This window comes from Heterocephalus glaber, unplaced genomic scaffold, assembly GCF_053883595.1.
Source record: "Heterocephalus glaber isolate CG9 unplaced genomic scaffold, H.glaber_assembly_v1.0 deba00001504, whole genome shotgun sequence".
Taxonomy (NCBI): Eukaryota; Metazoa; Chordata; class Mammalia; order Rodentia; family Bathyergidae; genus Heterocephalus; species Heterocephalus glaber.
The window spans coordinates 73,089,821-73,111,180 of NW_028258324.1; the positions used below are offsets into that span (position 1 = coordinate 73,089,821).

Genomic DNA, 21,360 nt, shown 5'->3' on the forward strand with positions numbered 1-21,360 from the left:
AGGGTCTGGTGGGGCCTGGCCTCCCCTCCTGGCCGCCAGATGCACAGGCGAGGAGTTTGACCCAGAGCTGCACATCAAGCAGGGCCCTGGCAGTGCTGAGACTGGAGCACCCACCCCGTGCTGCCCGGGAGGGGATGGGGCCTGGAGGAGCTGTTGCTTCCCCAATGCTGACCCTGAGTCACCTCGTCGGGGGACCCAGCTAACGTGTGCCTCAGTAGCTCACACCCATGGCCCTGTCCGGTTCCTGAATGGCACCAGGTGAGGCGAAACTCACCCAGGGTGCTTTGGGCCACAGAGCCTCCTTGGCAGCGACTGCCCAGGGCCAGCGACTGCAGGCAGGTGCCGGAGGAGCTATGGGTGGGCGAGTCCGAAACGGATGAGAACAGGGTGTGCGGTCACGGCTAAGGCTCAGAAGGCTGCCTGCTGCTTGGGTTCGGCAGTCTCTGCCCTGAGGCAGACACTGTGCCGTGTGCAGCTGTACCAGCGAGCCAGCGGCGGAGGAGGCTGTGGGGGGAGCGTGGCTGCACCCCCTGCGTGAGCCTGGCAGGATACTGAGCCCCGAGAAGGGGCCTACAGGAGGGTCCTGCCGCCGTGCCGTGCTGTGGAGGGCCTGCGAAGGCTTGCTCGTCAGGCACAGCGCCTCTTCGGGCTCAGCAAGAGGTAGGGTGGGAGAGGCCCAGTGTCCCTCCCAGCAGTGCCCTGCGGGTGGCCCTGGAGTGCACTGTGGCTGAGCCCTGAGCCCCTCCCACTGCTCCCCCCCGGGCCACCTGGGCCCGAGTCACCAGGCCTGTCTCCTCCTTCTTTCTTTTTTCCCACTTACGGCCTCTGAGCCGGGGCACTGTCTGGCAAGCCAGGGCTGGTGGCCACTCTGTCACGAGTGTCCCGTGTCAAGAGATGTGCGTGGAGTGGGTGCCTCAACCCCCCAGCAGAAGCCAGCCGCCAGGTGAGTGCCAGCATGTTGTTTGAGGAGGCGTGCGGTGGCCCTTGTGGCTCAAGCCAGGGAGCTGTCCTCGCAGGTCCTGTAGGTACGTTTCTGAAACAGTGCTCAAGGTCTCATGGCCCTTTAAGGCCTGGCCATGCCCTGCTGGCCCCGCGCAGGTGACCAGCCTCCCCCGAACCTTAGGGCTGATGTGGAGGCTCCTGCCTGGTACCACTCCACGGTTCTCACAGGAAGTAATAACTGCTGCTGGGCTGCTTTGGAGCCCTTGCCCCACGGTGCAAGTCATGCCAGGTGCTTTGGCTGAGTGTTAAGTGCTCCCAACAGCAGCCCTGGGGGCGGGTGCTGTATGATCCACGTTTAGGAGGCAGGTGGCCAAGGCCTGTCGCCTGTGTAGCCCTCCCGCCAAGCTGCGGCCGGCCTCCCTGTATGTTCACCCTGGCCATTGTCGCTTGTCCATATCTCAGCGAGTGGCCTGGGGGTGGACAGAAGCCCTAGCAGCATCCCTAAGCCAACCAAATGACTGTCAGCAGGTGAAAGTCTGACATTTAAAAGAGGAAGTCAGACAGCGCACCTGTGCTGTGGGTGGGAGGTGGAGACCTCAGGGAAGAGCAAGATTGTTACATTGGTGCATTCCACTCACTGCCCCGGAGCACACAGTTTGGCCTTATTCTCAGGCTCCGAACCTAGACGTAGCCACTTCTCATATTTCTACCTTAAAATAAATTGCACCTAGGGGCAAAAGCAGTTTGGAGACTTAAAAAAAGCAAATATTTATTTCTTAGCCATGACGTTCATGTGCTGTCCAAGGTGTGTGTGTGGAGTGTGAGTGTGTGCTCTTACACACGTGCTGTGTGGCAGGCGTTGGGTAATTCCATTTTCAATGAGCAAAGCCAGCAAAGAATCCGCTCCAGAAGCGCTGCTTACATTCGTGACAGTCTTAAGCTGGGCTTCCCGTGTTTGCCACCGGGGCTCTCGGCCAGGTCTAGCCGGTTTGGGTCCATTTGCCGTCCTGTCCCTGTGCTGCTCCTTCCACCCGTAGTCAGAGCCAGTGTCCATCTACACCGGAGGCCGAGCCCAGCCGCCCCCGCCTGAGCAGCACTCCTGTCATATGGGGGACGTAGAGGAGCGATCCGACAGAATGTACAGAATGCTCTAAAAAGCCCTGCACGAGGGCTGTCGGAGCACTGCAGAGCAGAGCCTCGAGGGAGCTCACAGGCCTGGCGCCCACTGCAGCGTCCCCTCGAGTCCGCATCGGGAAGCTGAAGGGTCTGTGCCGGGAGCCTGGAGACGATGTGCCAAGGTGACGGTGGCAAAGACAGCTCTTCTGAGGAAGCGGAAGCTGGACGCCGCCACCCTGGGGCAGGCCTCCCCTCCCTGAGTCTGTCACCCGGACACGGCCAGAGCACGGCCCAGGGCAGCTGGAGCCTTCGTGTTCAAGTTGGCCACAGTCACCCAGCACACCTGTCAGGGCTGCCTGGCGCCCACCTCACACCCCAGAGTCAGAGGAGCCTCCTGACCCGAGTCCGGCCTGGCCTCCGGTGTCCACAGCTCTGTGCACAGCGCCCTCCAGCCCTCGGTCCCAGGCCAGCCAGGGAGGGCCCGAGACTCAGGTGTCACAGGGCACCCCTTGGCTTTGGCATTCTCGGGGATGGAGGAAGGAAAACCTTAAAAAGTTTAGCCCCCCCTCCCTGGAGCATTAGGTTTGGGTATTAAGAAGACGGCAGGAAGCCTCGTGGCACAATTCTGTAATCCCAGCATTCTGAGTGGTTGAGGCAGGAGGGTCTCAGGTTCAAGTCCAGCCTGGGCAACTTAGCAACTTCACAAGACCCTATCTCAAAAGAAGCAGGCCTGAGGCTCAATCACCTGGAGAGAGCAGGACGCGTCCCTGTCTGAGAAGGAGTGTCCACACCAGCCACAGTGTTTGATTACTTCCAGGGAACGCAAGGGCTATAAACAAAGCCTTCCCCACCATCCCCTGCAGGGGGCACAGCCGTGCGCCCCTGACTCACAGCAGGTCCTCCAGGACCCGGGCCTACAGCTGGACCATGCAGGTGCCCTCTGGGTTGTGTGAAGGAGAGCAGCTCTTGGAGTTGTCCTCAGAAGACTTCCATTGTCTCAAGAATCCGATGCAGCCAGCATCCTTCATGAGTTTCCGGAAGTTATTCCGGAACTTGAGGCCGACAAAGGCATAGAGCACAGGGTTAAGGCAGAGGCGCAAGTATGCGATGGCCTCAGTCGCGACGATGGCGTAGTCGAAGCTGGTCATGGCGTAGTACTCCCAGTTGGAGCTTCGGATGAGCTTGACGAGGTTGAAGGGTGTCTGGGTCAGCAGGAACACGGCCACCACCACGATGATGATCTTCAGAGATTTGTGCTTCCGGAAGCCTCGGGAGAGCAGAATGGTCCGGATGATGACCGGGTAGCACAGCATCATGGTGAGCAGGGGCAGGAAGAAGCCCAGGGTTGTCTGGGTGGCCAGGACCACCCTGAAAACCTCGTTTTCCTCGTAGTCACAGATGAGCCTGTCTCGGGAGTGGACCTCGCTGTAGATAATCTGCGGCAGGGACAGCAGCACGGAGACCACCCAGGTGCCGCCCACGATGCCCTTGCTGCAGGCCATGTGCATGGCCCGATGCTTGTAGGCCTTGGTGGCCTGGACCACCGTGATGAACCTGTCCACGGTGATGCAGGTGAGCGTGAGCATGGACACGTAGAAGTTGACGGTGTAGATGCCCTGCAGGATCTTGCACAGGGCCCTACCGAAGACCCACTGGTGGAAGCCTGCGTAGGCCCAGAAGGGGAGCGTGCAGACGTACACCAGGTCAGCCAGGGGCAGGTTGGCCAGGAACACGTCTGTCACACTCTGCAGCTTCTGGTAGATGACGTAGATCAGCAGCACCAGCAAGTTCCCCAGCAGACCGAAGACGAACACCACTGCATACACACAGGGCAGGAAGACCTCACGGAACCGCAGGAAGCGCTCATGCACCTCACTGCTCTCGTCGTCGGAGCTGTTGAAGGGGAAATAGTAGTCAGGGTATTCCATGGCGTCTGGGCCGATGTGCACCTGTGAGCCAAAACGTGGAATTACACTTGGAGCTGAGAAGGACGCTCCCTGCCCCCCACTGCCCCAGTGACTACGTTTTAGGGGGAAGATGACCTAAACCCATCACGGTCATGCTCGGGAGACACGGCTCAGGTGGGATGCGCCCCAAGATCCATTCGCCCAAATTCCCAGGATCTCACCCCTCTGACCCTGCGCATCCCATGAAAGTCCGCGTACAGTTGCTTCGGAGCAGACCGCTCCGTGCATCCCATGGGCGCTGTGGCAGCAGGGCCTCCTGGCCGTGCCTGCCCATCCTCTGCCCCTGTTGCTATTCAGGTCCAAAAGCTGAAGCCCTCGGGGCTGTCCTGCCAAGGAGATTCTGATGACCACGCGTGCTGGGGTGACAAGGCCGTCCCTGTCTGGGTGGACAGTCCTCCCTGCTCATTCTTCCCCTCTGCTGCACAGGTGATGGGCGTGGAAAAGCCTGAGGCTGCCCGGCGCTCTGGCTGAGCTGGCTTCCTGACCAGACTGTCCCCACTGTCACCCATCACAGCTCATGACATCCACCACCAGAACCTTGTTCCTGAGACGTCGTCTCCAGTCTCCCCGGGTGGGGACCCTGCCACAGCTCTATGTGAGCACGTTAGGGTCTGGGGGCTCCTTTCCCGGAGGAAGAGCCCTGAAATTGACACCAGGTGGTTGGGTGATGCAGCAGGGCTGGTGGCAGAGGCCGTGTGGCTGCCGTTCCTGCCCAGGGCTCTCTCCCTTAAGGCTGTCACTTCTGTGCCCTGTGGCCCTGCCGAGCACCATAGACAGGACATGGCCTGGGTGCAGGAGCAGCTGCAGCAGTGTTGGCCTGACAGGGCCTGGCTGGCCTTGCCCCTGAGCTCAGGCTCAGCCCCTTGGCTCCTGCCCAGGGACCCGGCCCCTAGCACCAGCCCCCAGGAGGTGTGCAGGGGAGAGGCAGAATGGACCAGCCAGATGTGGGCATGTGAAGCTTGAGACCACTCAGGACCGCTTCCTTCCCCGGAATGTGTCTGCCCAGACACTTCTGTGGCCCCATCTTTCCAGGGCCCGAGCTCCCCAGCAGGGTGGGCCATGCCTCAACAGTGAAACTCAGTAAACCATCCCACACCTGGACCACAGAGGTCAGCCGGAGGCGCCCTGCCCCACAGGCTTGCTGGGGACCTCGAGTACGGCGGTCAGATGGCGACGGGACCTGGGTGTTGCTTCACACAGGGACAGAAACAAGCTTTGCCATCATTTAAAGTAGCTCAGCAGCACCGTGCCTGCCGGAAAGTGCAAGGTCCCGGGTTCAATTCCCAGTACCGGAAAAAATGTAAAAATACATAATAAAGGAGGGACCAGCCAACTGCTTTGGCTGCCTGGCCCTCTGCTGCCCCCTCTGGCACATCGGTGCACATAGCCGTACACTTGAGTGTCACACTGGCAGGTGGGGACAGGGCGTGTAGAATCACCGCCCCAGCAGAAAAAGTGTTAAAACACTCATTCCTTTATCTTCTCTAATCAAAACCCTATGTGGGTTTCTGAATTTTTTCAAAAGGTAATATATACGACTTTGGAAATAATGTAAAAGTCTGATAAATAAGTGATAACTGTAATTCAGACATAAAGTAGAATATGACCCACATGTTTAGGATGCATTTATAGTTATCTTGGGAAATGCAGTACATTTACATTGCTCAGAAGAGTGTAAACACACGATAAATACACAAAATAGTGTGAACCACAAATGATAGTAAACACTGATTCGTGTCTGTTTGTCGTCCCCTCTGCCCTTGGTACTGGGGATTGAACCCAGGGCTTTCACGCAGAGCTGCACCCCACCCCTTTTCTATTTTTTATTTCAGGACAGAGCCTCACTATGTCTCTTAAGTTCCCCAGCCTGGACTCAGACTTGCAGTCCTCTGCCTCAGCCTACCAGAGAGCTGGGATGACAGGCGTGCACCACCATGCCTGACTTAACCGTTTTTAATCATAAAGCCCTCTGAGAATCTCATAGCAATCTGTAGACATTTCCTTAGAAATAACCTACACACTTGGAAGTCTAGGGGCTCATGAAGCCCATCTCCTATAAATACTTAACCCATGATAAACTTTACAATTTTAAATATATTTCTAGGTCATAGAAAAATAACCACACTTCATCAGCAGCTGGCCTCTAGCTGGTGGAATTTTGAGAGATTTATTTCCTGTCTGCCTTTGTTTTTCTCTAAGTTCTATAGTAGCATATTGATTCATACTGAAAAAAAAGAGAATAAACAATAATCTGGGAGAACATAGCTTCCTGTACAAAACACACAGAAAAGGAAATCAGATGATTCCATGCCAAACCTGGACTGAGGCAGGACACCCCTTCCCTCCGCGGCTCCGCTGAGTCCTGCTAGCACCCTGAGCTCCCAAGCTCTCGCTGTGCTTGCACCCTGAGGCTGCCCTGAGCCCAGGTGAGCTCTGTCGCCGCCGCGCTGCAGGCAGGAGCCTGAGCTCCAGCCACGCCGGGCTTGGTCCCCCGGTCCTCTTCACCAGGACCCGAGCAACAAGCAGCTCACTGACTCACCCAGAGACGCCCACCACCGCCCTTGGGCTCTGGAGGCAGCAGGCTCAGGACTGCGGGGCTGGCCCTGTGCTCTGTGATGTGGTCTGTGCTGCCGCAGAGGAGCCTCGCTGCTGAGTAGACCCACCCCTTCCTCCCCAGAGCTCACAGCCCTCCAGTGAGCCAGCGGGGCTGTACCTGTGGCACTGGGTTTGGACCCCAACCCTGACACCTGGCACGCTTGCCTCCTGCCCTGGGCTCACTCCGCCAGTACCCGAGGGTTTTGTTTGTAAACTGAAGGGGAGCAGTGAGTAGGTTTGGCTCCGACCGTCCCCTCAGGATGCGGCTGTCTGTTCCTTCGGGTTATTTCATTTGCTTGTCACGCGTCTCTAGAACAGTTTGGATCTGGCCAACACAAAGCCCGTAGCCTGGCTGGGCTCCGTGGCTCTGCGCGGGTGGCCCCCATACCCGAGACAGCTGATACCATCACTGTCACCGTCGCCGTCAGCCTCCCCACAGCCCTGCACCCTGGGATTATCACTCCCGTTTCACGGGTGAGAGCCCTGGGGACTGAAGCTGAATCAGCTCTTCCCCCCAGTCCCACGTTACTCCGGCCCCTGGGCAGCCAAGGCCCACCTACCATGCTTACCCTGGCAGGTGCTGCCGGTTGCCCCAGATGTTGGGCACCTTGAGCTCAGCACGCTAGAGCTGCTGGTTTCCTGGATCCCGCAGGGCAGCCCCTTCTGGTCGGTCCCACCTGCCAATCAGACTGGAGAAGAGTCGGCTGGGCTCACGTTCCCCAGCCCTTCCTGGAAGACAGGCCATTGCGAAACACCCATTCTCCCGTCTGTCCCTCTGGCCCCGTCCGCCGCTTCCCCAGGGCCCAGAAAGCTGCACTCTCCTCACTCGGCCAGGCGGTGCGACGTGCGTCCCTGGCTCACCTGTCCCTAGTCACTTCCAGGCGAGTAAGTGGAAGAGTCCGGAGATGCGCCGCCCGCTCGCTGCCCCCTGAGAACACACAGGCCCCCAGCGTCAGGCTGCAGACCCAGTGCCCAGGCCCTGCTCTCAGCGTGGAGCCACCCCAGGGCCGGGGCAAAAGAGCTGCACACCTAGGGTGGGTTTGCAGCCTTTTAGACCAGTGAGTAGGGTTCTGAGAGGCAGTGCGGGTGCAGGGGGTGGACACAGACGGAGCCAGATCGGGAAGAGGAGACCTTTAGGTGAGACCCGGCCCTGGGGTCCCGGAACCTTGGGGTTTTCCCTGGAACCAGCGAACCGGCTGCACCTCGTCCACACGTGGCCGTGGTCTGCTCTCGGCAGTGACTTGGGCTGCATGTGCCCTCCGTGACAGACAGGAGGGGCACCATGTACTTGAGAAAGCAGCACGTGCCACAGCCACGAGACCTCTTGGAAAGTTCTGTGTGGGACGAGGACTTGATGCTGAATTCAGGGAACCAAGTTGCTTGGTTTGGGGCTAAACAATTTTTTAAGTTTAATTTTATTTTATCCCATTCCCCCCTTGGCAAACCCCTCCCCTTCCTATGTACAAAAGCTTTGTTTCCATTTTTTCCTTTTATTTTTACTTTTCCTGTCCCCTCCTACCTTTCTCCCCCCTCTTCCCTTGTTCCTCTTCCCCTTTGAACATTTTCTTCCCATTTCCCATTCAGTATTATACATTTTAGTCCTTGTTTCCACTTTAGGTTTCTCACACCAGAGAAAATGCGGTATTTAAACATGTGTGTCCAATTTATCTCACTTAGAGTATGGTCTCAAGGTGCATACATTTAGCTATAAATGCCTGAAGCTTATCCTTCTTTATGGCAGAGTAGTACTCCATTGCATTAAAAAAACCCACATCTTTATCCATTTGTCGGTTGATGGGCATTTGGGCTGTTTCCAAGCTTTAGCTATTACAAACTGTGCTGCTATAAACATGGGTGCACATATATCACAGTGGTATGATGCTTTTAATTCTTTTGGGAAGATACCAAGAAGGGGAATGGCTGGGTCAAATGGAGCCTCCAGTTTTAGTTTTTTGAGGAATCTCCACCCTGATTTCCACAGTGGTTGCCCCAGTCGTAGGGCTAAGATTTTATGTCCACCACTTTACACAATGCCTTCTGCTACCTGCCTGTGTGTCATTCTGCTTATTCCAAGGGTGTCACTTTGAAACGGGGCTCTAAAGCGCTCAGCCATCTGTGCCCCCATCTGTGTCGGATTTCCCCAGAAATGCTCGAGCATGTTCCAGATACAGCTGGGGGACGTGGCAGTCGCAGCTGCAGATTTAGCGACAGACTGTATTCCCACTCGCCTTCCCCGGGCACCCGGCGTTCATCCCCAGGCCAGCGCTGTTGGGATGTCACTTCCCGGACATAGGGATGAAGCGCTTACTGCTGTCTCACGCACAGCCTGGGAGGCGGCAGGCTGTGGAGGTGCCCTAACGGCCAGCGGTCCACAAAGAGGTGGCCCCGTCAGACACCCACGTGATGGGCTTAGAGGCCCCCTCTGGTGGTCGTGAGCATGGGCTGTGGGTTTGCGTGTTGGCCACACCAGGTCCCATGGCTTCAGAGGTCAGAGGACTCAAAATGTTCTTCACTCAGTGTTTAGGCAGAAAGGAGGCCAGTGACTAAAAGGGAAAACTACTAGGAATTTACTAGCAATTTTATAGTGAAATAAGATTACTAAAATAAATAATAAAAAATTAGTAGAAAAATGCAGGACACCTGCACATACATACATCCATCCATCCATCCCAGAGCAAGTGTGGTGCAGGGCCTGGCTCCACCCAGCCCCCCAAATGTGCTGGCCAGATGTGCTGCCTTCTGCCCTGGCAGACACGCCCTGGACAGCACTGTCCAGCAGCGGCCACCAGCCCGTGTGGTGACAGCACATGACCTATGATGGTGCACTCCAGAGCCAGATGTTCAGCTTAATATCATCCCAGTGGCCTGTGGCAGTGCAGCCTGGAGCCAGTTGTGCAGTTTGATTTTCTCCTGATGAGTATGAGTTTAACTGCCTGGGCTCATGGATGCTGTGTTAGATGGTGCTGATATAAGGCACCAAGTAATCTGAATAAGCAAAATAATCCAAAGAAGGGAAATATTATAACTCCCAACCTGCTAAATAGCCAAAACGTGAGTTCATGTTCTCTAAAGTCAAAGAATGAATTGTAGGAACAATGGTGGTTAAGAGTTGGAAAAACTTACTGAGAGAAAGATAGCTTCTGTCTAAGAGAGACAGAAGGGGGATCAGAAAGTGGTTTCCCACCCACCCCACTTCTCAAAGGTGTTCTATAGGCCAAAGCCAGGAGGTGAGGCGGCAGGTACAAAGTGGGACAAAACTGTAAGACTCAATGGAAAATCACAAGGTGGGCATGAGGTGGGACAAAACTATGATGAACCAATAAGATTACAGGTACCATCACCAAGGTAATAGTGATTAAACGCGGATCAAATGGGGAAGCTAGTCACATAGCAAGCTTACATGCATTTCTGGAAAGAATGGGCTAGCTAGGGATGATTGATGTCTATTTAGAGTGTCAGTCACTGCTATTCATCCCTAGGGGAAGTGCGCGGGTGTGGGAGGTTCTCTCTTTTTAATGTTAACCTTCAGAGACGGTGCCTCAGTTGCTTTCTATGTTGAGGGCCCTGCCCAACTGCCTATAGTATTTCCTGACTTAGCTGTCTCCAACCTTGCGGTTCTGACCTCATGACCTCCCCAGTTCCCAGGGCACCCTGAGAGAGGGGAGCCGGCTGGAGGGCCCCCGGGATCGGGCTCCCCGTGGAGCCGGTGAGATGGGGCTGGAGCCCTCAGAGATGGCCGGGTGAGCAGGCGGAGGCCCTGTTTCCCCCCCTGCTTCCAAGGGCCAAGGGTCCGTCCGCAGTAATGGAGTGGAAGTGAGCATGGGCCTGTAGATGCCGGCGGACGGACCTGGGGTGACGCCTCGCCGGGGGAGGGGCGGGCTCCTGCACTGCCTGGCAGCGGGGTCCTGCTCAGCATCACCTCCTTTGGGCTCTCCACAGCGTTCTTTCTTAGTTCTAAAGAGGAGCCTTGGTTATGTCCTTCTTGGAGGGCATTTAGGACAGGAAAACACTTACCCCGTAACACAGAATGCAGATGTCGAGCAGAGGTGGGGGGCACAGCAGGTGCCGGGCAGCGCCCACACAGCCACCCGCAGAGGGGCGAGCGAGCTGGCGCCCTGGCGGGCGTGGGCCAGAGCCTCAGGGATGGAGCCTCAGCAGGGAGCGCCGGCCGCCCTCAGCCGTAGGACACCAGCATACCTAGCAGTGGGCACCGCGGCCACAAGCCAGGGGAAGAGAGGTCGCTGTGGCACTGAGTTTTCCTGGTCTCTCGAGAAAACTCAGAAGGGAGCAGAGAAAGGAAAGGGCTGTGGCAGGAGAGGGCGCCCTCTAGTGGTCTGCATGTGTTGCCTGTTGTCAAACTTGGCTTCTGACAGCTTCGTGAACACTTTCGGCCTCATCCCAGAGCGAGGCCCTTCACCTCTGCCCAGGTGTGCACATCTGCATGTGAGATGCGATCCAAACAGTGTGTGTTTAAAGTTTAAAATGTATTACAGTGAAAGACCCAAAGCCACCTTAAAGTACTCCCTTTTACTTCAAACACCCTCATCCCATGGTCCTCACCACTTTCTGCAGCAGCTCTGGAGCCCTGTTTCCTGAGTCTCTTCAGTGGCGCCATCTTAGCTGCCTCCGTGTCCCAAATGGATTCAAAATGTTGGCCTTTCGTGATCATTTTGACTTGGGGGAGGAGCCAGGAGACACAGGGCGCCAGATCCCATGAGTAAGGTGGATGAGGCCCCAGTGAGGTGTTTTTATGAGCCTGTCTTTCCATCAGAGGGCACTCGGTGGCCGCAGTCCCTGTGTTTTTTATTACATCTCACCTCATAAAGACACTGAGGAAAGAGGACTCCAGAGCTGCTGCAGAACGTGGCCAGGACGATGGGATGAGTGTGTTCAAAGCAAGGGGGAGGACTTAAGGGGGGCTCGTGGCAATGTGCCTTTTGCTGTAATAAATTTTTTTAAATTTAAGCGTTTACCGTATTTTTCCGTCACTCCTTGTACGTATGGTGGAACAAGCGCCTCCTAAACAGTACTTACCTCTCAATGCGTAACATACTGTCGCACTGATATTTCCTGTTCTACTTGCTTCCTTTTTATGTTGGTCATAACCTGCTAAGTTGATTCACAGCTACTAAACGGATCACAGCCCACAGGTTGAGAAGCAAACTCTGCCTCTAATTGTTCCGGGGAGACTCTGTGCAGGGCAGCTGCTCAGAATCTGCCCCTGCAGGTGACCGGGCCCTGGCTGTCCCGTCCTGTGCTGTTTTCTTCATCTCATTCTCTGTGTGCACACTTCGGACAAGGCTGGCAGCATGTGCATGGGCTCAGCTGTCTGCTCCACTCTGCCCTGGCCTCTGCTTTCCACCGTCGAGGGGAGCGTTGGACTCCATGTCACTCCCAGTGGTGTCTCGCAATTCTCTCTGTCCCGGGTGGTTGGAGGCGCAGTGGAGAGGACGTGCCCCATAGGGAGGAGTTCAGATGAGCATTCCAGGAAACCAGGGTGGAAAGAAAGCAGCAGGGCAGCGAGGCTGCCGGGCTGGCAGCAGGTGCCACAGGACGTGAGCTTGCTCTCCCTGGCTGAGAAGAGCAGCAGCCGGCTTGAGGCCAGGGTCAGTGAGCTGCTGCCGCAAGCAGGGAGGAGAGAGGATGGGACCGGGAGCGGAGCAGGCTCCGGTGCTGCCCCATCCATCCCTGGCCACTTCCCCTGCTCCCAGCCTGGCTCTGCTGCAGGTGCCCCACAAACGTTCCTGCCCCACAGCTGAGCGGCAGCCAAGACCGGCTTGGGCAGGACTCGCTGACTTTCGTCCCTTTCCGCGTCCATGGGGCTCCTGGGCCCAGGTGGGCCAGCTCAGGGTGTGCCTGGCGCTGGAGGAGCACCCCGTCCCCATCCCAGTGCGCTGGGTGTGGAACGTGGGCAGCAGTGCGGTCAGAGTCCCTCCTGAGCAGAGCTGACCGGGGTGTCCTCCAGGCGGAAGCTGTCGGGGCTTTGGGGTGTTTCCAGTGCGTGTCCCGGAATTTCTGGTGTCCCAAAATTTCTGGTGTCCCGAATTTGAGCTCTGAGCTCAAATCAGGTCTGTTAATTCTCCAGGGAAGCAGCAGCGCCTCTCTGGGCAGCCACCCAGAGCACACCAGCTCCAGCCACAAGGCGGCTCCACCCGGGGCGGGCCTGGAGCATGGCATGCAGGCGGTGTCAGAGCCCCTGTCCCACGGTCTGCATCCTCGAGGCTGGCCAGTGCTGTGCTTGTGCCGCCGTGGGTGGCGAGACCCTGTGTCTCCGTGGGCCCAGCCACTTATGCACAGAGGGCAGTTCCGGCTGCGGCCCTGACCCAGCGCATCCCCAACTGCCACCTCTGGGCCGGGCCGGGAGGACAGGACCCAATTCCTGGGAGTGCTTCGGGCCTGGGGTGGAACCCAGTACATGTCCTGGGGACAGGCTGGGACAGGCTTGCCCAGGGCAGTACTGGGAGGGACAGTTTGGGACACACTGACCTTACCCATGGGGATGCCTGGAGCGAACCCTGAGGGCTGTTGAGAAAGGACCTGGTACATTTGGGGAGGAGCCATTCTGGGGGCTCTTCCTCCTGCCAGCCTCCCGTGGGGACCACCTTCCCTTCTGGACCTGTTTGTTCTCTTTGGTGGAGTTGAGGGCTGCAGGGAGTTGGTCAGGCTCTGGTGTCCCTGAGATTGAATCAGCCACGGACCGTGCCCAGCAGGGGGAGCGCTGAACGAGTCAGAGCCTCTGCTTCCATCCCAGCCCTGCCAAGGTGTGGGGGGCTGTGGTCTGCTGACGGATCCTGGGATCAGTAATTCAGTGGGGAACAGCCAGCCACAGCCCAAGGATCACAGGAATGGTGGGGTTAAAATCCCAGTGTCTTCACTGCAGCCACCGGGATACTATTAAAGTGACCTCGACTTCCTGAGAGGGGGACAGTGTGTGGCACTGGCCTCCCTAGCACGGGGTTCCACGGAGCCTACTTGGGGAACACTGCAGCTCAAGGGAGAGAGGCGGAGTCTCGGCTCCGTTCCATTGCACATGTCTGTGTCGCAGCTTCCTGCCCCTCAGCGCCAGCCCTGTTCTTGTGTCCTGAGGTGGCCTGCACAGGGGGCGGGAGGCAGGCGTGCCGGTAGCAAAGCCCACTGGGGTAATCGCCTCCTGGCTGGGGGCTCCCCTCCTCCCAGCACCAGGAGACGCCACTGCAGTCCCTGAAGCCTGCTGTCCTCGCCTTGCCCAGCCGCAGTGACTCCAAGACTCCCTGCGCGTTCTGAGGTCACTCAGGGCCGGGCTCTGGGATCTCAGGGTATGGGACCTGTGTGCGGGTAGCTGATGGCCGTGTTCTCCTCTGTGACGTTTCAGGGACACCACCTCAAACTCGCTGACCCCCGAGGACACTGAGGACATGCCCGTGGGGCAGGACGCTGAAATCTGCCTGCTGAAGTCCGGGGAGCTGATGTAAGTGGCAGGGACCCCAGAGAGGGGCCCCAGAGCTGGGCGCTGCTCACACTCCGACTTCAGTTCGTGCTTTTTATTTTTTAAGGCATAATTCCTGTTCATTAAGGTTGGTTCACCTTTTGCAGCGTGCAGTGCTCGACTTTTGACAAGTCACACAATACAATCCCTGCTGCAGTTAAGGTTGGGGCAGTCCCCTCTCTCCGAAAATCTCCTGTGCCCCTTGGCAGTCGCTCCCAGACCCCACCTTCTTTTTCAAAAGTAACTGTTTAATTTCCTGACTGCTGGAGCAGTGCGTTTTCATTATAGGAAATTAGGGGCCTAAAATGAGGATCCTCGTGGTATGCAGTGTGCACCTCAGTGACAGGCAGTCTCCAGGAGCCCCCTGTTTATTTGGAGCCACACTGCCAGGGGAATGCGACCTGTGGTGAACTGCATATGTTTTCAAGGAGGCTGGGGCTAGGCGCTGTTTTTAAAGTCAAAAGAGGAGGATTCCATAAGTTATTTGGAAACAGTAGTCCTTGGCTACAGGGATCGGTAACAGATGTCCTCATAGAGGCAAGCCTTTCTGTGATAGGCCTGGTTCTTGCTATCAGGCATAAGCGGGGATCCCCTCTTCATAACCTTCAGCTTTATTTCCTTTACTTTTATGTATTTTTATTTTTCTCATTAAGGATCGACAAAAGTGACTCCATTTTTGATTTGTGTTTTGGTTTTATTTGTTTGTTTGTTTGTTTGTTTGGTACCTGGGATCAAACTCGGGTCCTTGCGCTTGCAAAGCAGGCGGCAAAACCACTGAGCTAAACCCCCGGCTCTCCATTTTTATTCTAACAACTTTCACAGTAGCCTTTTAGTCTTTCTTAGATACATATATATTTATAATTACTCAGCATAAATATTCTACATCTTATTTTGGAAGCTTTTAAGCTCACTGAAGCACGAGTATTTTCCCATATTGTCAGCTTGTCTGGTGTTGTATCCCCAGCCACATGGTAGTCATTCACTCACTGATGTTTACCCACCAGTGCACGCTGGGTACTATTCTAGATGCCTGGAGTACATGGCACCAAGACTCCTGCCCTTGGGGAGCTTGTATTCCACAGGGACTGACAGATGATAAACAATAAAAGTAACCAAGTCAGTGTCACATAGTACGTTCCAAGGTAGTACCTGTGGATCAGGATGAGAAGGGAGGGGAATTTGTGCTTTTAAACTTATCGTCACCAAGAGTGTAATGCTTGAAGGAGGTGAAAGGGTTGCAGGCAGACATCCGAGGGCAGGGCGTTTCAGGCCGAGGAATGGAGGCCTTGGACCAGATGCTGCCGGCACAGGCAGGGACCTGGGAGAGGACCAGCAAGGTGGAATCAGGGAGGATGGAGGGAGACAGAACCAGAACAGGAAGAGGAGCTTACCCATTCACAGGCTGTAGGCACCATGAGCAGGAGGTGTCTGGTGTACCCTTTGTGGAGAGCAGCTTGGCCACAGGATGCACCAGAAGTTCAAGTACTCTGTGCTCCCTTTGACCAGAAAGTCTGCACCTGGGAATATATCCAAAGACATAGGATTGGAAATGCATCACATTACAGTGATCCATGCACACCCAAGTTCATAGCAGCACAACTCAGAACAGCTAAATCTTGGAAATGGCCTCTAAGTCCATCAGCAGATGAATGGATAAAGCAAATGTGCTATTTACACACAACGGAGCACTACTCCGCCATAAAGAGGGATAAACTTGAGTCATTTGCAGGAAAATGGATGCATCTTGAGACCATAATGTTAAGTGAAATAAAGCAGACACACAAGCTTAAATATGGCACCGTTTCTCTCGTATGAGAAACCAAAAGTATAAAGAGCAAAATAAAAGATGGGTAATGGGCAGTAGGGAGATAGATCTTTTGTAAAAGGGACGGGGACCAAGAAATGAGGGGAGGGTGGGAGGGGACATAAACTGAATTAAGATCTGCTCTGTACATGTACCACCTCCCCACAAGAAATGCACCCATTATGCATCACAAACATGTGCTACTAAAATTTCTTTTAAAATAAAACAATGGCAGGGCATGATTGCACATCCCTATAATCCCAGCACTAGGGAGGCTGAGGCAGGAGGATCACCAAGGATTCAAGGCCAGTCTGGGCTATAGAGCAAGATCCTGTCTCAAAAAAAATTTTCTTAATAAACAAACCAATAAATAAAAAGAAAAAGAAAGCTACCCGAATGTCCCTTTCACGCTACTCGTAACAGTGAGAACAAGAAGCAGTCAAAGAAAACTCAGGTTGTCATGAGCGAGTGCTGAATTTTGTCTAGTGTTTTTCTGTCTTGATGACTGTGATCCTTGGCATTTTCTTCCTTGCCGGGGGCTGATCAGACCCTCAGATACCTGTAGGGGAGACGATGGGGAATAAAGAGAGACAGAGACAATAGTCAAGGTTTAAGGGGCCCCGGAGGAGCCTGCCTCTAGTGGACAGACTCCATAGACTCCGCAGTTGACCCACTTGTATTAGCCAGCAAGAAGCGCAGAGGGAGGGGTAGTGGAACAGCGACTGCACTAGGAATGGGGCAACAGAGAATGAGAAACAAGTCAGTCCTCACAAAGGGAGCAAGTTAATGGGGATTCCCATACCGGGATTCCTGCATTCTTTTCCTCAGCAGGTTATCTTGCCTTAGGAGTACTGTGATGACAGCTTTCCCCATACAGTCAGGAAACATGCGGCCTTCTGCGTATTTCCCTATTCCTACAGCAAGTCACACCAGCCTTGGGGCTGTGGGGCCTAAGTCATGTAGCCTGGCCCCCAGCAATTCCTCCCATAGCTTGGTCCCCAACCCTTCCTCAGCTTGTTGATAGGACAGACGGCACTAAAGGATTTTCAAAGGCTGAACCAGCCTTGCTTCGGGAGCTGAGCCCCCTTGGCCGCTATGCGTTTCTCTCTTCATGGGCCACAGGACTCGGCACTCAGCCTGAAGCTGTTGTGTCGGATGCAGAACCCACGATCTCCAGTTCTCTTCTCACAGAAACCCCTGCGCTCCCTGAGCTTGCCAGGCATTGCCTTTGTCTCTTGTTCTCAGGAGCCTCATTAGTGTAGGTTGTAGTGTGAATTTCTTGGGTTTTTCCTATCTGGAGTCTGCTTAGTTCTTAAATATGTAGGTTTTTGTCTTTAATCAAATGCAAGATGTTTCTAGCCGTCATTTCTTTATCTTTTCCAGTGTTCTCTTCTTCCTCTCCTTTGGGACTCATAATACAAATGTCCCACGGTTGGTTTGTGTCTTTTGAGACCTTAGGGGTCCCCCCACCCCAGTTCTTTTCCCTGTGTTGTTCAGACTGCGTGATTTCAGGTTTTCTTTCTTTGAGTTTAACTGTTATATTTATTCTTCTTTTGAGCCCATCCAGTAAGTTTTTTATTTTGTTTTGTTTTGACTTGTTACAGTATCAGGGGTTGTACCAGAGCCCTCAAGTTGAACTCCATTTCTAGCCCTTTTCAAAAAATTTTTTTTAAATTTCTGAGACAGGATCTTGCTGAATTGTTAAGTTTCCCAGGCTGGACTTGAACTTCCAGTCCTCCTGCCTCAGCCTCCTAGGTGCTGAGATTACAGGTGTGCACCACCATGCCCAGTTTGTTGTATTTTTTTAGTATTTCTAGACATGATTTTTCTTTCTTTATTTTTACTTTTTCATTGTTTCAAGAATATTTGAAGTTGTTATTGAGGTATTTCTGTGACAGCCTTTTTGGATGGTTCTCAAATCCACTTGATGTCAGCGCTGGCCTGTGGTGTCTGTAGTCCCTTGTGTGAGTCAGGGTTTTCTGGTCCCCAGTGTGACCCCTAGGTGGGGCTTGGAACTGCTGAGCCACTGTCATTTCCTGGGGTCCTGGGTCCCTGGCCAGCCTCCTCCTCTTTCCTGCCCTTCACATGTATAGTGGACCCTTGACTTACGAACTCAATTCATCCCCCAGGGCTGGTTGTAACTCACGTTGGTCAGTGAAGGCTCAGGCTGCACTACACAGCGTTCAAAGTCTCTCTCCTGTGCACAGGCAGATCTGAGTATCCTCAGAGAGACCCTGGCCCAGGATTTCTTAGTTAACTCCACAGGGGAAAGGATGCTGTCCTGTTCCTTCCAGAATTCTTTAGGGGTTAAATCTGCATTTGAGACCATCTGGAAGCACAAGCAGCCAGCATTTGGGTCATAACTCAAGACTTTGGTTTAAGCTAAAACTAAAATTCCGGTCATAACCCAGATTGTTTGTATGTCAGGCCAGTTGTAGCTCGAGGGTCCACTGTACTGCAATCTTCTGCAGAATTAGGTACAGATGATGTAGTTACACGTAGTAAGGAAAATCGACGGCATGTTTGAAATTGTTCATTATCAAACTTTCTGAAAATGTTCCTTCAAGTAAAGAGATAAGAAAAATGATGAGATTAAGAAATGACTAAACACACAGGATCTGGCAAATCCTTAAGGACAGCAGGATAAAATCGATACCGAGAAGAGCTCAGCTGGCCCATGAACAAAATGCAAACAGCATAACTATTCCTTGGAGTTGACGTTTTCTGCCTCTTTCAAAGAGGAACAGTGAACTAAGGTTTGGCAACTCCATTATAGGAGAATCTGAAAACACGTTAAAAGTGGGGCTATCTCAGAACACAGAGAGTTGGTGGGTACCCTTGGCTCATGTCAGCTAGAATTTCTAGGCATGTAGCAGAATTTACGCCTGTGATATGAGTCTTGTAGACCGTAGCAGGTCTCTCTCTCTCTCCTTCCCTCTTTTGTTACTGGGAATTAAACCCACGGACTTCACACTGACCTACATCCCCAGCCCTTGCTATGTGTTTTATTTGGAAATGGTTCTCACTCATTTGCCCAGCCTGGACTCAGACTTGCCATCCTCCTAGAGTGCCGGAATCACAGGCGTGTGCTGCCACGCCCAGCTCAGTAGCCCGCTTCTCTTCTTTACCGTGATATCCAGGCAGAACTGCCGGAGCCTTTCATTGCACCTCCTCTGGAGAGCCGAGATTGCCCTGGCCGAGAGCGTGCTGGCACCTGGGGAGGTCTGGAGCCCTAGATGGGAAAGAGACCGGGCCTCAGGAGGACGATGCGTCAGGACCATGGCGTTTACACGGCAGTGCAGTCAGACGTCCACTGCTTTCCCACAGCGGAACCCACTCTCCTGCCTGCTCTGATTCTTGGAAATTTGTACTTAGAAAGAAAGCGTCCGTTAGCATCTGGAGAAGCATCCTGCCGAGCTTCATGTCCATCCTTGCTTGAAAGGGGCAGGAAGACATTTTCTCCACAAAAGGCAATGCAGCCAGTGGCAGGTGTGGGCTTTGGGTGAGGCCTGTGTGGACCGGGGTCGTGTTTCTCCCTCTGTCTGAACCGGAGCTTCCTGTCGCAGACTGGGCCAACCCGGCCTTCCTCTCCCTGCTGTGGTGACTCAGGACGGGAGCAGAGGGCAAGTGGGGTTCAGGAGAGCGAATGGACCCCTGGTGCAGCCCAGCCCTGCAGGCCCTGACCCCACCCCCAGGCTGAGCTGGCTGGCATGGAGCAGCGGGAGTCAGGGGCAGCAGGCGGTGTCCCGGCTGCGGCCACGTCAAGTTCATGCTCTGACGTGAGCCAGGCAGGACGGGCGTCAGAGGCCCGGCTCCACAGAGCTCCGAGGGCACGCAGCCGGGTCCCTGGCTCCTCACAGGGCCACTCACAGGGCACCGAGAGCAGCGTTCACTGCGTGAGGCCAGTACTTGCACAGGAGGCCATGCCTGCCCAGCGTGAGCTGGAACAAGAGACACTGCCCGAGAGCCGCCTCACCCCGGGCCGCCCCACTGCCCCATGGCCCCTGCGTGACACGGAACAGGCGGCTGTGTCCGAAGAGGTCAGGGACCTCGGTGGCAGAGAGCCGGCCGCAGACACAAAGCGTCCCTGGTGGTCAGGCCCCTCTGCACTTCTCCCCCAGGATCAAGGTGCCCCTGACCGTGGACGAGATCGCCAGCTTTGGAGAGGGCAGCCGGGAGCTGTTCGTGCGCTCCAGCACCTACAGCCTGATCCCCATCACCGTGGCCGAGCCGGGCCTCACCATCAGCTGGGTCTTCTCCTCTGACCCCAAGAGCATCTCCTTCAGCGTGGTCTTCAGGGAGGCGGAGGACGCGCCCCTGGATCAGTGCAAGGTAGGCGGGTGGGCACCCTGCAGCCTGGGCCCCAGCCCGGCTCTCCTCCTCCAGGTGGCCTGGCCCCGTCGCAGTGGGCAGGGGAAGACCCGCAGTGGAGGACGGCCGTCCTGATGCCGGAGGTCCCTCCCGTGCGGCCAGGTTGAGCCTCACCTTGAGAGGTGAAGCCCTGAGGGCCCAGGCCCAGGGCTCTGGGGAAGACGATTTCCTCACGGAGCCATGCAGAGCAGGAGCAGCCACCTCAGCTGCTGTGCCCTTTGCCTGGACACAGAGGCAGCGAGGACAGGCACAGTCACTTGGCTGGAGAGCGAGGCGTCTCAGGCCCGGGCTGTGCACCTGCACCCTTCCCACGCCCTGGGCCTGTCCTCCTGCCCAGTTGCTCACCACCATGTCCTCAAGACCCTGGAGCCTGCGGCCCGCTCTGCCTCATCTCTGGCTTCCGGGCCCTCCTGGTGAAGAGCACTGTCCCCCCCCACGGTGGACACCAGGGGGCAGAAGGAGCCCATGTCCTGGGTGCCCAGGTGCCTCTGCCTCCCCAGCCTGGGATGGGGCAGCTGGTGCCTCGGCCTGTACCCGGGCATGTGCTCAGCACCCTCCTGAGGACGCCTGGCCCCCGCTAGCCTGGGACTCGGAGGCAGCAAGCACAGCACGATGGCAGTGGTGTGCAGGTTCCTGGCGACAGAGGCACGAGCTCAGGAGCGGGGATGGGTCCTCGAAGCAGTAGACGCCAGTCACTGAACGTCTGCCGTGTCCAAGGCTCCGAGGGGCCGGGGGATAGAGAGGTGGGGACCACAGGCAGTGGCCCTTGAGGAGCCCACAGTGTCCCCAAGAGGCCCTAGAAGACACGCACCACTGAGTCCAGGGTCAAAAGTCAGGGCGGGGTGGGATGCACTGGGGCTGCCACTGGCCGGTGCCTGTCCCCTGAGGCCGGGAGAAAGCAGGAGCAGCAGTGGGGCGGTGCAGGGTGGGGGAGGAGCGGCCGGGCAGAGGGTGCTGGAGAAGCTGGGGAAAGATCTGAGAAGTCCTGGGGTCAGTGCAGACGGGTCCACAGCCGGGAGCCATGGACGCAGAGGGAAGCGTGTGGCCCTGTTTCTGCACTGTAAAGTCAGGCACATCCCAAACCAATAATCTCAGCATGC

The 21,360-nt window shown here is 55.5% G+C and overlaps 2 protein-coding genes across 7 annotated transcripts in view; one reads left to right on the forward strand and one right to left on the reverse strand.

The window, feature by feature from the left end:
* The window catches only part of Fyco1 (FYVE and coiled-coil domain autophagy adaptor 1), a 59,884-nt gene that overhangs the window by 34,351 nt on the left and 4,173 nt on the right, over positions 1–21,360 (forward strand). For 4 of the 5 annotated variants that reach the window (XM_087186863.1, XM_021257162.2, XM_004835035.4 and 1 more), the window contains 2 exons: positions 13,972–14,067; positions 20,011–20,221. In XM_087186863.1, the coding sequence (XP_087042989.1) occupies positions 13,972–14,067; positions 20,011–20,221 (307 nt within the window). The other variant, XM_021257172.2, reaches the window with a different exon arrangement.
* On the reverse strand, positions 1,622–6,637 carry Cxcr6 (C-X-C motif chemokine receptor 6). 2 transcript variants are annotated; one of them, XM_087186868.1, is made up of 2 exons: positions 6,565–6,637; positions 1,622–4,007 (listed from the first exon to the last, which is right to left on the reverse strand). In XM_087186868.1, exon 2 carries the CDS (start codon positions 3,984–3,986, stop codon positions 2,973–2,975), a length of 1,014 nt encoding a protein of 337 aa, XP_087042994.1. In that variant the 5' UTR covers positions 3,987–4,007; positions 6,565–6,637; the 3' UTR covers positions 1,622–2,972. The 2 variants fall into 2 exon arrangements, with proteins under 2 accessions (XP_087042994.1, XP_087042993.1); XM_087186867.1 differs by having other exon boundaries at positions 6,342–6,596.